A 14,601-nucleotide genomic window follows, 5' to 3' on the forward strand; every position below is an offset into this window, starting at 1 on the left:
CTACCTTCACATCTGAAATACTATTCTGGATTTATTTTTTTTTACATGCAATATGAAAGTAAATAAATAAAAGATAATGCATCTCGGGGTAGCCCACAGGGCACCATTTCAAGCCAGCACCGCCACTGGGTGTCACACTGCTGTTTTACCCAAGAAGCAAAAACGTCAGGCGGTTAAAAATAATAATGATAACAATATATCTAATTGGTCATGTAACTACATGACGTCAATTTCTCTGAAAACAATATGAATCGATGGAGACAGTCTAGTTGCTTATTGTTTTTTTTGTTTTGTTTTTTTAAATTATTCTTCCTATTATGCAACGAGGCGGGTGTCCCTGCCCTCTCGGAGCCAAACTAGCATGGATACCCTTCACTCTCCACACTTTGCCTCGTCCAGGGTCCGCTCGGATCAATCATTGACCAGTAGGAGCACCTGCGTGGAGCCCGTCGACCAGCGCTGAAATGAGCCCATGTTCGGACCGCCGTACCGACCCGGCTTGAGCTCGCCACCCGGGGTAAGGCAACCACCGCGGGACGCGATGCTCTTCTGGCAGCCGTGCACCGAGAACTTCCGTGCGCCGCTGCAACAGCGACACGACGGAAGTCACCGACGGTATGGTCCCATTTTACATTGGCCCTCCTTTTAGTCTAGATTTTGTCATGTTTGTATCATATTCGCTCACATGATGGCTGTTTGAAACACAAAACGAGGAGTCCGGCTGTGGACTTTTTGTTTTCACTTCAAAGAAACAAAACGTTTATGATATAAAAGTCCTCTCAAAAAGGCTGCGCTGTCAACTTTGCAAGTGTTATGGTTAGAAAGGGGGCGGGCCGCTGTCGAAAATGACGGAGGCACGGGCACCTCTGATTGGCTGAGCAACGGCAGGAGACGCACGCCGATTGGTTGGCGGGCCCCTCCGTAGCCGAGGCTGAGGCTGGCGAGAGGACGGCGGGGGGCAGCACCTCACAGTGCGGACTCCGCAGAGCTAGCGAGAGAGCGAGCGAGCGACGGGGCGGACGCGAGCGGGGGAGCCATGTTGATGCCCGGCTGTGCGTCTCTTCGGGTTTGGGCTGAAGGACCGCGGCGGGGAGGAGGAGAGGGCTGCGAGCCAGCCTGGTGATTGGAGCGACCGGGGGCGGTGCGACTATTGGACCCCGGACATTGAGTCAAAAGCGACGTGAGGTTGCTGCTAGTTAGGCCCGCTAGCTAGCAACCCGCCAACATAACCGCCCTTCCTCGGTTGGTTTCCACCAACTAACAGCATTTGTCCGACGAGGGAGCGTGGGTGACGGTGACAAGAAGCAAGACGAGCCCCGGGAAGAGGAAACGTCCCTCCCCGGAGCTAGCCTAGCCTAGCCGCTGTTAGCATGTGAGCTTCGCCATCCTCGCCGCCTTCTTCTTCTTCTTCCTCCTCCGAGTCACGACCGTCATTCCGAGGGTTTAAACTTCACAGTGTGGCGGCCCCGGACGAGCGCTTTGTTCCCCCCCCCCCACCACAGCGCTAATGTAGCCCGCCTCCCCCCCTTGAAAGTGGATAGTTATGGAGATACATTGCGTCTCGATTGGATGCGCCTGGCTAGCGAGCTAGGCTAGGACAAGTTTTCCTCGTCTCGTCGCGAGAGAGAGCGAGAGGCTAGGCGGACTAACTCCTCTTCCCTCTCGTCGTCGTCGCCCCCCCCCCCGATTGAAGCGACAAGCTGGCGGCCTCCCAAGTGGAAGCCGAGGACAAGGAGCTGGAGCCCATGGCCTGGGTGCTCAAGATCGACGACGCCACCATCGAGTCGGGGCTGGTGCACGACTTCGACGCCAGCCTGTCGGGCATCGGCCAGGAGCTGGGGGCTGCAGCCTACAGCATGAGGTCAGACACCCGGCCGCGATGGGCAGCCGCTGGAGCACCATTTCCAGCTTCATTTGCTCGTTGTCTTCACGACTGGGGTGCACTAATAGAACAACTGTCTTACTAGTAACGGTTTTCCCACTACTAGTACCACTTTTGACAAACTAGTATGCAATTAAACTCTACCAGTAAACTGTTGTGCTACACTAGTCAAACTACCAGGTCCAACGAGTTGGCATTTATTACCTACTCGACATTTCAGCACGCTAGTAGAGCGACTAGTGCTACCAGTGACATTATAAAATTCAACTAGTTAACATCTCACGCTTCGCAAGTAGTACTAGTAGAGCACAGATGTCAACTGGTGCATAGTTCACTAGTAACTTAGTAGTATGCCACAGTTGTCCTAGTGATGACTTACTAGTAGTGTTTTTTTTCCACCACACCAGTAGCACAACTTCAGCATAGTAGTCGATCAACTACATACTACTAGTGAGGCAAAAGTGTCCACGAGTTGACAGCTGTGCATCACTAGTACTAATTGTGAACCACTAGACGTTAACTACTAGAATTTAACCATGTCACTTGATGTACCAGTAACAGGCCATTGTCAACTAGTGCATAGTTTTGCCTCACTAGTAACATGTAGTTGTCCTACTATTGAGGACAAAGAGTGTACTACGCGAACATGGCCCTTCAGCTGTCTATTAAGAAAATGGCGTAAATGCTTCACAGTGGCTGTCCATAGGGCAGGGCGCACTGTCGCCGGGACTACTAACCTGTCCCCGTTTCCCGACTGTATTGCGTGCTCGTCTTTGGGGTGCCGGGTGCCCTTGGTTTTGGAATTTTGAATCTCCGCCATCAAGGCGACCCCTCGCGCAAGCTGACACGGAGGCACGTCATCATTAATTTGGATGGCGTATGGTGGGACTAGCGCTTACCACGCCTGCCTCGCAGTCGAGCGGTTCTGGGTTCGACTCTCAGCATCCTGCCGCATTCAAAATTCGGTGAAAATGTGTCTTGCGACCGGTCCAGGGCCCCCGTGCCTCTCCTCCGTTTTGCTCGTCTCACGAGCACAATGAATACATGTCGAGTCTCGTCACCCGTCCCGGCCGAGAACTCTGCAGCTAGGCGGGACCGAGTTCTAGAGCCAAAGAACCGTTTTGGCGTGGTGGCCGAAGCGTGTCGAAGCCCAAAGGTAAGCTGAGCTGCAGTGTTAGCGTATGTTAGCATTAGCTTCTCATGACTTCGTTGGGCTACGCCGTCGACATGGGGAGTATGTGTATTTGGCGATGACGTGTCCTATGTAATTCTTGATCCTTGTGGCATTTTGACCAAAGCGCGTAATTGCGGCACCTGGCAACGGTTTTCTTTATTGCGCCACTTCCTGGTTCCTTACGCTCGCTCCTGATTATTCCTCCCTTCCTCGACGCACCTTCATACCAAACGGGAACCGCACATTAGCGCAACTTCTCTCAGTCTCTGATGAGCGAGGAAATATTTTGTGCGTCCCGGGTACCAAACGGCAGTCGGGGGGGGGGGCGCTGCGTTAGCGTGTTAATGATTTGTTTGACGCCCATGAGTCTCCTTATCAGCCGCCCCCTCCGCCATCTGCCCGCGGCTGCGTTTATCTGTTCGGCGGCGGCGGCGTGTTTGACGAGCTCGCTGCGAGTCCACGTTGGGGTGAGGGGTCGAGGCGCTCGACATCTGGTCGGGACGTTTCGGTCCGTCGGACATTACAGGAAGCGGCCGCGGTTGTCCAGGGAAGTCGGGCTGCCGTCTTAGAGCGTTTTTATTGATTTATCTTTTAGTTTTATAACATAAAAACGACTAAAACAGTATATCAGCTTCCGTCTGTAGTGACTTACAACTACACGAACACAAAAACAGCTCTCAAAGTTTTGAGTTTCTGTCAAAACTACGTCAACATAAGACCATTTGGTCTCTTGAACGGTGCTTTATACAAATATCTAAACTGTTATTGAAAAGCTGAAAGACAAGCACGTCTTTTCTTACACGGAGGACTAGCGTGCTTACGTTTACAGAGTTGACTGTTAAAAAAATGTGGTCAGCAGTAGATGCGTCTTCAGGAGTTTTTCCGCAGGTCCGTGTAAACGGGACCATGTAAAAAAAAATATATATATATATATATATTTCGTTTCAGTAGTTGCACTGATATCAAAGGCAAGCTAGCAAAAGGTTCATGAGGAAAACCATGATGTTACTGGGTTGTATATTTAGACAGACGGAAACTTGTAGGGTTTTTCCGTCTGTACTTCAAGAAAAATTACGAAAAAAATGTTTCGCTAAAGCAAAAAAAAAAAAACCAACATAGAGTTTGACAGACAGTCAGATACTAAATGGCATTTGAATGCAAACTAAAGTTTGAAGGAGTAACCTTACCTCTGATCTTTTCACATGGTTAGTCAGTAAACCGTTGTAGGTTTTTTGTTTTTGTTTTTTTTTGTCTTTGACTTTGAACCCGACCCGTATCAAACTTCCCCTAAAAGTCTGCAACTCGTATATTTAGCGAAGCGTAAAGTCATAGCTAAAGCGCAATCGCGTCATCCCAAGTTGTAAGAATTGTAGGCATATTCGATTTTTTTTTGTCAGTAATTTTCAAGATTGAATGATTCTTTGCAATTCCATTTCTTGTATGAGTGACATGTATTTGAATTTGCAGTGGCTGGAAAAAGTCTCCATGCCGCTTTTTAAAGGTTTTTGTCATACAGAAAAAGAGACCAAGTGAAATCATTGTAAAAGGTTTTCCATCATTAAGATGACCTACAGCCTGTACAACACAAATGACAAAAATAAATGGCTTGTTGTCCAGAGGGGAAGTCAAAATGTACAACTGAGTGAATGTAGTTGCACAAGCGTGCACACCCTCTTCGAAGTGGCCCCGTTCACAATGAACCGATCGCATTCGTGTTCAATGGAAGTCAGCCCACACGCGCGTACGACCGCCCGACCCCAAATCGCGTTGGGCTGTTCTAGTAGGCTTTTCCTGAGGCGCTTGTGTCCCGTGTGCGTTTCAGTGATGTGCTGGCCCTGCCCATCTTCAAGCAGGAGGACTCCAGCCTCCCCCCGGAGAGCGAGAGCAAGAACCCGCCGTTCCAGTACGTGCTGTGCGCCGCCACTTCGCCCGCCGTCAAGCTGCACGACGAGACGCTCACGTACCTCAACCAAGGTGCTGCCAAACTACCTTCGCTTTCAAATCAATTCCATATTTTCTGATTAGTTGAAATACTTAGATTTTGTTTTGGGGCTTTCAGTTAACATTTGGAATTTTCAAAAAATTCAAACAAATTAAGATTTAGCATTTTCTCCATACATTTTTATTCTGAATATTTTGAAATTGTCTTTTTATAAATGGAAAAGAATTGATTCTCTGAAATTCATTTTTATTTATTTTTTATTTGACTTTATTTATTTTACTTTTTTCACAGTCTTGTTACGTCTGGAAGGACCCTTTAAAGATCTTTGAACTTTTAAAAAGATATTTAAATGTATTTAGATTTTTTTTTAAATGAATTAACATGCATAGAATTTTTGTTTTTCAAATTAACAAAAAAAAATCCTTTAAATGCTTATTTCTATTAAATTTTGTAAGTTGAACGAAACATTTTGATACATTTAAAAAAATAAAGCATTTATTTAATTTCACATTTTAATAAATACAAAATCTTTAAATGCATTTTTTCCCTTCATGTCACTGGTGGGAATTAAAAAAAAAAAGTTTAAATGTAGATTTATTTGATTTAAAATCATTATTAAATATTTGTAAAAATAATCATTTATTCCCATTTCTCTAAGAAAAAATGTGATATTTTAAACATTTATGACTCTTTTTTTTTTTTTTTTTTCCCCCCCGTCATTGTATCAATGTCTGTGTTGCAGGCCAGTCTTACGAGGTGCGCATGTTGGACAACAGGAAGCCCGACGAGTTACCAGAACTCACCAACAAGATGGTGAAGGTCAGGATACGCGCGGTCGGATGGGGGAGAGACCGTGCGTCCTACATTTGATAACAAGGGTGTGTGTGTGTGTGTGTGTGTGTGTGTGTGTGTGTGCGTGCGTGCGTGCGTGTGTGTCCGTGTGTGTGTGTGTGTCCGTGTTTGTGTCCAGAGCACAGTGCGCGTGGTGTTTCACGACCGGCGGCTTCAGTACACGGAGCACCAGCAGCTGGAGGGATGGAAGTGGAATCGCCCCGGCGACCGTTTACTGGATATCGGTGAGCACACGCGGCAGCAAAAGCGTCACGAGTGTGTGTGTGTGTGTGTGTGTGTGTGCGTGTATTTGTCACGCTTGTGTTGGTGCTCGACAGATATTCCCATGTCGGTGGGCATCGTGGAGCCCAAGACGCACCCCTCCCAGCTCAACGCCGCCGAGTTCCTGTGGGACTTGAACAAGAGGGCGTCCGTCTTTGTGCAGGTAACCCAATCGGCACTCGCGGACTCCGTTTTGGAAAGTGGATTCTATTTAGAATTTCTTTATTTGATACATTTTTAGATGCATTTGGATAGTTTTGTTGTCATTTCTGTTTTTCAGATTAATTTTCAAATCTATATATTTTCCGTGTGTAGTTTTAACATTTACAAATGATGTTAAATACTAAATTTAAATGTTTTTTCTTCCGTTATTTGAAAAATGTGTTTACATTTCAGGACTTAAAATGAGCACATTTTTTTGTATTAATAAAAAAATATGATCCGTTTTTACATTTTTCTGATTCATTTGAACGAAATCTTAATATTTCTTCTCATCAAATGGAACCTATATGTCAACCTCAAATTTGTCCCACGATGTCATAATATTGGGCCCGCAAGAACATATCAAACGTGTATTAGAGTGTTTTTTTAAGTTAAATATGTTTTATTCATCCAAATATTTTTTAGGGTTAATTCTGTAATTGTGTAGTTGTGTTTTGTGAATTTCAACTTTTTTTTTTGTTAGGATATTTGAAATCAACTTCGTACCCGCAATCCCATTTTTTTATTTTTTTTATTTTTTTTTAAACACGTTATATTTATTGAAATACTTCTTTTGCCGAGTGTTACGAAGCTATATTTTCCGAAATAAAATTCCCGTGTTGACGGAGCTAACGGCGTCGGCGGGCTCGCCGTGTCTGATCGTTTGCAGGTTCACTGCATCAGCACCGAGTTCACGCCGCGGAAGCACGGCGGCGAGAAGGGCGTCCCCTTCCGGATCCAGTTCGACACGTTCGCGCCGGGCGACGCCGGCGACTACGCCGAGCACCTGCACTCGGCCTCCTGCCAAATCAAAGTTTTCAAGGTACTAGTTGACCGAGCAGGCGGGGGGTGTCCGGACTACGGCCTGCGGGCCATTTGTGGACCGCGGCATATCCCAAGCCCAAACAACTACTGTGACTGCTACTACTACTACTACTACTAATAATAATAATATCCATCCATCTATCCATCCATTTTCTGTACCGCTTATCCTCACACAGGCAGCGGCGTGCTGGAGCCTATCCCAGCTATCTTCGGGCGGGAGGCGGGGTACACCCTGAACCGGTCGCCAGCCGATCGCAGGGCGCATAGAAACAAACAACCGTCCGCGCTCACATTCACACCTACGGGCAATTTAGAGTATTCAATTAACCTGCCACGCATGTTTTTGGGATGTGGGAGGAAAGCGGAGTGCCCGGAGAAAAGCCACCCAGGCACGGGCAGAACATGCAAACTCCCACACAGGCGGGACCGGGGATTGAGCCCCGGTCCCCAGAACTGTGAGCCAGATGTGCTAACCAGTCATTCACCGTGCTGCCTAATACTAATAAATTGGTTTGTGAGTGCAAATGGTTGTTTGTTTCTACACCCGCGAACTGTGTGAGGATAAGCGAGCGGCACAGAAAAAGGATGGATGGATGGTTTGATATTTATTAAAAAAAAACAACAAAAAAAAATCTTTAAATTGCAATTTTTGTATTTTGAATTTGGGAGTTACGTTGTCAGTAGTTTATTGAATGAAACAAATATTTGTATTGCTCAAACATATGCTTGCTCATTTTGCAGTGATCTCTTAATTTGTCCCAGAGCTGTATGGTACTTATAAGAAGTCTACACACCCCTGTTCAAATGCCATTTTTTTGTGAGATCAAAGATGAGATCATGCTAAATCAACAACAGTGACGTGACCTATAACCTGTACAACTTGAATTAAAGCAATTTCAAAGCCTACTTGAACTTCTGAACTTTACTTGGGGTTAATTAGACGCACTTTGCAGTGTCACGTAACATGAGTTTGAATGCGATTGGTTCATTCTGAACACAGCCGCATCTCCAACTATAGTTATTAATATAAATATTTCTGTTGATTTGTATCCCACCACCCCCAAATAAAAGAATTGAATATTTGTTGTTGTTGTTTTGTACATGCTACAGGTCACATTAACAGTGGAAAAGGTTTTGAAACGAAATGTTTTTTTTAATATAGCGCAATTACCGTAATTTCTCCTGTATAATGCGCATTTCCCCCCCCCAAAAAAAATTGTCAAAAGTCTATAGAGCGCATTATACATGGGTATAGGGGGAAATGAAAAATACTTTCCCATTTTATAAATGTATGCCAGCATCTAGAGGTTATGAAAAGACTTTCATTGCAATATGCCACAGCCACCTAGAGGTTATGAAAAAGGTGGAGCCTACACTTTCATTCCAATGTGACAGGGGTGCATACGACTGCATATATGTACAATTGTGCTCATGAGTTTACATACCCCGGCAGAGTTTGTGAAATATGACTGAACAGCAACCATCATTCATTTCTTTACGGTTATGTTGTGTTTAATGATAATGCTTTCTGAAATGCTTGACAGTTTAATTGGAGTCTCATTAAAATCAAATTCATGTTTTCTATAAAGAATTATACCCATCTCACAAATTCTGCCTGGGTAATCAAACGCGTGTTTTCTCATTTACAAAATAAAAGTAGGGCTGTGAATTTCAAAATAAGAGCAAGTAAATACAAAGAAAGTTTTGTGTGTTCTAATAAAGTGCTTAACTTCAGAATAGTTCTTTGAAAATATACTAAGAAAATACAGATAATACTTCATGTTTGGATCATATGGGTAGAAGCAAAATCATGCATTGTAAAAATGCATTATACATAGGGTGAAGGGTTTTTCCATCATTTTGAGGGGGTGCGTATTATACACGAGAAGTTACGGTACCTGGCATTTGAACAGGGGTGTGTATACTTTTTATATTCACTATATGCTTACCTGCTGTAAGCATTTGTTTGTGTTTTTAGCCAAAAGGGGCGGATCGCAAGCAGAAGACGGACCGTGAGAAGATGGAGAAGCGCAGCGCTCAGGAGAAGGAGAAATACCGGCCGTCCTACGACACCACCATCCTGTCCGAGGTCAGTCGCGTTCGCTCCGGCTCGCGCGCCGGGTCGGCTCGCCGGCTCACTTCCTGCGTGTCCGTCGAGCAGACCAGACTGGAGCCCATCATCGAGGAAGCGGGCGACCACGAGCTGAAGAAGTCCAGCAAGCGGACGCTCCCGGCCGACTGCGGCGACTCCCTGGCCAAGCGAGGCAGCGTAAGTGACGGTCGCCTCCGCTAACCGCATCGCTGTTTGGATGAAAACAACAAGAACTGCCTTTATTCAACGGTTGCGCAGAATGAGAATCTGCACAGACGTGCATATTGACGAAAATGAGTCCCATTCGTCGTAAAAGTGCTCATTTTGCAAAAAGGGTTTTAGACCCGCGTGCATGGATTTGTTTTTGCTCGAAACAAAACAAAGTCTGCATGGGGTCATTAAAACACAGTAACGACAAGCAACATGCTATTTTAAATCTTTTTTTCTCAATACCGAAAATGTTGATTATTTAATTAAATTTTTTTTATGGATATTTTCATGAATAAAAAAATATGCATTTTAAAATATTGAATATTTTTTTACACTATTTTTCATATTTGTATTTGATTTAAATACTTGGAATATTTGGATTTTCCCTTGTTTTTCCCCTTTGGTTAATTTTTTAGTTCATTTTTTATCAATTATTTCTATCTTATTATAAATCATTTTCGGAATCATTTTTAAATACAATAGATGTTTTATTTCTTAATTAATCTACTTTTATTGATGCCTATTAATAATGTTTGCATTGTATTTGTATTTTATTGTAAATATTTTTCTTTATACATAGTACATACAGTAGTTTTTTAAGTCATCAAAATATGAACTTTGGTTCATTTGATATATTATTGGATTAATGAAATAAGTACATGAATTTGAATATGTATAGTGTTTTGTTTTGTAATTTTAAAAATTGTTGAAATACTCCTTTTTTCTTTTCTTGGAGTAAATGTTGCCTTCTCCGTGTTGTTGTGGTGGCGGTGGTCAGTGTTCCCCGTGGCCGGACAGCGCCTACGTGGCCCCCAACCAGGCAGCTTCTCCCTCCTTCACGTCCACGCCGCTCTCCACCTACGCCGCCGCCGCCGCCGGCGCCACCGTCTCCGCCTCCGCCTCGGCCTCGCTACCCGACAGGTAGGAAGCCGCCGCCGGTGCGACCGCGGCGCTTCACGCGTGTGTGGGTTGACGGCTCTGTTGTTCCCCAGCGACTCGTCCTCGCCCAATCACCAGGCGGAACCTGGCGGCCACGCCGGCACGGAGGTGCGACCGAACGAACTGTGTGTGTGTGTGTGTGTGTGATTATGTTTGAAGAGACATGCAGAATGCAAGAGTTTGAGTTTCAGTGTGAGAGAGTGCTTGCATGGGAGCGAAAGAGCGAATGTGTGTGAGAGTCTTTTTGAAAGCGAGCGGCAGACTGCGTTTGCGTGCGCGTTGACATTTCTGTGGCGTGTCCTTGCAGCAGTTGAGTCCCGCCGCGTCCATTCAGGACACCCAAAAATGGCTGCTAAAAAACCGATTCAACTCGTACACGCGACTCTTCACGCACTTCTCAGGTACACGCACGCGCATCCCATCACAAAAGGTATCAACGCAGACGGCATTTTGTCCGCCTGTTGTTTCAGGTGCGATAGGCGACATGTCAAGAATTGATTTCTTTTCCTCGGCGCGTCAACGCGACTTTTGACCGGACCGCTCCTCGCCGTTCTCGTCTTGTTTGTTTGTTCAGGTTCTGATTTGTTAAAGTTAACCCGGGACGACCTGGTCCAGATTTGCGGCCCTGCGGACGGAATCCGACTCTTCAACGCCCTCAAATCAAAGTGCGTGTCCTCTCGCCTCTCCCGGCTCATTTTGAGCGTCATTTAAGTGTCTTGGGCCTTTCTAAGTGTGGGTGCGTGTGTGTGCGCGTTAAGGTGCGTGCGTCCCCGCTTGACTGTGTACGTGTGCCAGGAGTCCCCTCAGCACAGCCCCCTGCTGGAGAGACACGGCACCAGCGAAAATGGCGAACAGGGCGTGTCGCCCGGTTTACACGGTAGGACGCTTTTTGGGAGTGTTTTTGTTGCCGTCGAGTGTGAGGCCCGCCGTTTGTATTTTTCGCCCTCCCCCCCCCCCACGCCCCCCCAGTGTACCACGCCCTGTACTTGGAGGAGCTGACGGCGGCCGAGCTGATCCGCAAGATGGCCGGCGTGTGCGGCCTCCCGCTGGCCGGCGTCAACCAGGTGTACAGACAAGGACCCACCGGCATACACATCCTGCTCAGCGACCAGGTGCGGATGCTGCGTTCCAGGAATTCAGATCGCGCATGTCCACTTTTGGGTTAAGACTGACACCCAGTGGTAAAATTGTGTACTGCCCCCAAACATTTTTATTTATTTATTTATTTATTCATTCATTTTTCCCCAACCTAATATAGATTGTATAGTGTAAAGACAAAACGTTTTTGGGTAAAAAAAAAAATTAAATCAACAATTGTAAAATTAGAGATGCATGCTTTCTTAATAATTACAAAAAAAGTATTTCTAAAACTACATTTGGGGGTAAAAAAAATGATGTAAAGCATCTTCCCCGCTGTTTAACGTGATTATTATTCACGATAACGGCCTTTCGATGCTTGCAGATGGTGTACAACTTGACGGACGAGAGCTGCTTCGTCATCGGCACCGTCAAAGGTGAGTGTTGCGTTTTCCAGCGCCGCCGGCGCCGCTTTGAACGCCTCGCTCTCGTTGCAGACGAGCAGGGCGAAGGGCTCCATCTCATCCTAAAGTAGGCCGGGACCGCCGCCATCCCTTCTCCCCCGCCCACGTCAGCGTCCGTCTCTGCCTGCTCTTTCCTTTTGCCCCCCGGCCCCTCCTCCCTGCTCTCGATCGGATGGACGACGAAGAGAAGCGTGTAAAAATGTTAGAATCTGACAATGCGGGGGATGTGTCCACTGTTTCATATTGAAAACACAGGAAGAGGATAGAGGTGCTGACTGGAGAGATTTTTTTTTTTAAACATTTTTTAATGTATTTCAAGCATCTAGGCCAGTATCGGACGCCATTTTGCTCGCCATCTTGAGTGAAAAGCGAGAGGAGGGGTTTCGTCTTAATGTTATCGACCAGCTATGCTCAGCAAACCGAATCTGTGGACGTCATTCATTTTTCTTTTTGTCATCTCGCTGCCTGTTACCCCCCCCCCCCTCTCCCCCGCCTTCTAGTTGCTTTTGTGTTCCTCAAAAACGCTCGATATCGACCAGCCCGATGCCCTAAAAAGGACCAAAAACTTTTTGAGTGTTTGTTTGTTTGTTTGTGTGCACAAGTAGCTCGTCAGCGGCAACCTTGGGACATCACGGCAGCTCCACGTCCAACCGCGGAATCTTGTCCTTTGTTTTTCTTTTTTTTTTTTTTTTATGTTGAGCAACAGAGCGAGCGAGTGCGAGGTGTTCAGCTCAAAAATACCACAAATGTTTGGGCCACACTGACAAGAAAACAAGTAATATTACGAGAATTAAGATTGGCGGGGGTGGGGGTCTTTAATGTATATTTTTGAGGAGGAAAAAGGTTTTCCCGTAAGTGGTCATATTTTTTGAGGTCTTTTTTTTTCTTTGAGGGGACAAAAGGTCCACTTTTCATTCGTCTTCATTCTCAATTATTCCATTTTTTCCCCCAAAATATTTTTCTCTAACATGTATCCTTAATTCGTGGAAAATAAAGTTTTATCTTGGAAAAATACATTGACTATGTATTTGCCCAATAAACATCAGAAGTTTGTTTTGATCAAAATGCTACAAAGATTTGACTTTTTCCATTGTAACTTTTTTTGGGAGGGGGGGGACTTTATTTTTTTTTAAAAAGAAAAACAAGTACAACTCTGATTTTAGTCTTAAATCAAAAATAGACTTTCTCAAAAGACTTTTTTTCCTCAAATGAGATATTTTCATAGGAAAAAAAAGTAATTTTTTTCCATAAACACATTTTGTTTCAGAAAAATGTGAACTTTATTCTTATATTATTAAGACGTTTTTATCTCAGAAGTTATTCAGGAAAAATAACTGCCCCCCCCCCCCCCCCCCCCAAAAAAAAGCACCTTTATTTTCAGGATTCCAAAATTGTATCTTCATAAAATGCCTTTCTTTTTTTTTTTTTTTTTTTAAATAAATAGTCCAGTTTTGCCTCAAAATATATACTTTCTGTTGGACATTGAAAAAAAATTGGGTGTATTCCCTTAGTATAATACATTTTCTTTTTCAGTGTGCGCCTAAAACTCCTTCGAACCAAAAAAAAAAACAAACAAAAAAAAAACCCCCCCAGGCACATCCTGTGTAGTTTTTAGTGGAGCGTCTTAAAGGCGGCTTTGTGCCTCTTGAAAGGTGTGAATGTGCATGTTGGTTTTTGCCGTTCTGATCATAGATTCGTGGCTATGACGAACATGTTGCACGTGGAAGTCGGGGAAGACGTCAAACGTCGTCCCGTCCCGTCCCGTCCTGTCCCGTCTTGTCCTGTCCTACTTTTTGGAGATGAGACCAAGCCTGCACTGAAAATTCATAAACTTGTGTGCGTGTGTGTAGTCGGTAGTCATTCATCTACACCCTCCTCCTCCTCCTCCTCCTCTTCCTCTTATCCGCCACACAACACAGTAAAAATCTGTCAAAATAATGAGCGGAGGGCGGTGTTTGTGTGCCCAAGCGAGCGAGGTAACCACTCTTCATGTGACGGATTCTGCTCGCTGGAGACGCTGTCGAAGTGCACGTGTGCTGCGAATAAATGATTTCAGAACTTTCTCGCCTCTCCTGATGCGTCATTGACACAATATTCACACTTTTTGACTCCATTCATAGTCCATATTGTCCAATGAAAAGAGTGCATCTCCCACTTTTGAATTTATTTGTGTCAGATTACTTTTTTTATCAAGTGGGGAAAAATATGACAATAGATGTGTGTATACATATATATATATATATATATAAAATAATGAATGAATAAAAATGACAAGTATATACCTTTTTCCTCAAAAGCAATTTCTCATAAGATTAAAACTTATTCTGGTAACATGACTTTAAAAATATTACATGTAAAATAACCCTAATACGATTTGATTCTTATGGTAAAGTTTTTTTTTTATAAAAAATACTTCATGTAAGATTACAACTTTTTGGTCAAGAATCTTACTTTGTCCTGGCATTAGCTAGAAAAAAAAAGCCTCTTATATGAACTATTTCTTGATAAAGTACACAACTTTTTTTCTCTGTAAAATGTGCTTCCCCCACCCCCCCCCCCAACAATTTCTATTGACAATGGCATGTACAGGACATACAGAAATGGTATCTTTTCATAGCCTACAAAAAAGGAAAATCAGAAAATAGAAAGAAAACAAGAAGAAGAGATTGCAGGGGGGAAATA

At 44.5% G+C, this 14,601-nt stretch overlaps 1 protein-coding gene across 3 annotated transcripts; it reads left to right on the forward strand.

Annotated features, from left to right (window-relative positions):
* The first annotated feature begins 339 nt into the window (after positions 1 to 339).
* On the forward strand, positions 340 to 13,981 carry ubp1 (upstream binding protein 1). 3 transcript variants are annotated; one of them, XM_061760347.1, is made up of 16 exons: positions 340 to 615; positions 4,879 to 5,030; positions 5,741 to 5,817; positions 5,969 to 6,074; positions 6,168 to 6,274; positions 6,983 to 7,135; positions 9,116 to 9,226; positions 9,299 to 9,406; positions 10,218 to 10,360; positions 10,432 to 10,486; positions 10,686 to 10,779; positions 10,953 to 11,043; positions 11,137 to 11,255; positions 11,348 to 11,490; positions 11,841 to 11,892; positions 11,953 to 13,981. In XM_061760347.1, the coding sequence occupies exons 1-16, from the start codon at positions 473 to 475 to the stop codon at positions 11,988 to 11,990; spliced, it is 1,692 nt and encodes a 563-aa protein (XP_061616331.1). In that variant the 5' UTR covers positions 340 to 472; the 3' UTR covers positions 11,991 to 13,981. The 3 variants fall into 3 exon arrangements, with proteins under 3 accessions (XP_061616331.1, XP_061616333.1, XP_061616332.1); XM_061760349.1 differs by having other exon boundaries at positions 369 to 517; XM_061760348.1 differs by lacking the exon at positions 340 to 615 and adding an exon at positions 846 to 1,861.
* Positions 13,982 to 14,601: the final 620 nt, after the last annotated feature.

This window comes from Phyllopteryx taeniolatus, chromosome 21 (genome assembly GCF_024500385.1).
Source record: "Phyllopteryx taeniolatus isolate TA_2022b chromosome 21, UOR_Ptae_1.2, whole genome shotgun sequence".
In the NCBI taxonomy this organism is placed as follows: domain Eukaryota; kingdom Metazoa; phylum Chordata; class Actinopteri; order Syngnathiformes; family Syngnathidae; genus Phyllopteryx; species Phyllopteryx taeniolatus.

Excerpts from the sequence above, each read along its gene's own strand:
- ubp1 (XM_061760347.1), top strand. The coding sequence starts at position 473 with ATGTTCGGACCGCCGTACCGACCCGGCTTGAGCTCGCCACCCGGGGTA. Across the intron at positions 7,136-9,115 it reads GCCAAATCAAAGTTTTCAAG|CCAAAAGGGGCGGATCGCAA; the intron begins GTACTAGTTGAC and ends TTGTGTTTTTAG. Across the intron at positions 10,487-10,685 it reads GCGGCCACGCCGGCACGGAG|CAGTTGAGTCCCGCCGCGTC; the intron begins GTGCGACCGAAC and ends GTGTCCTTGCAG.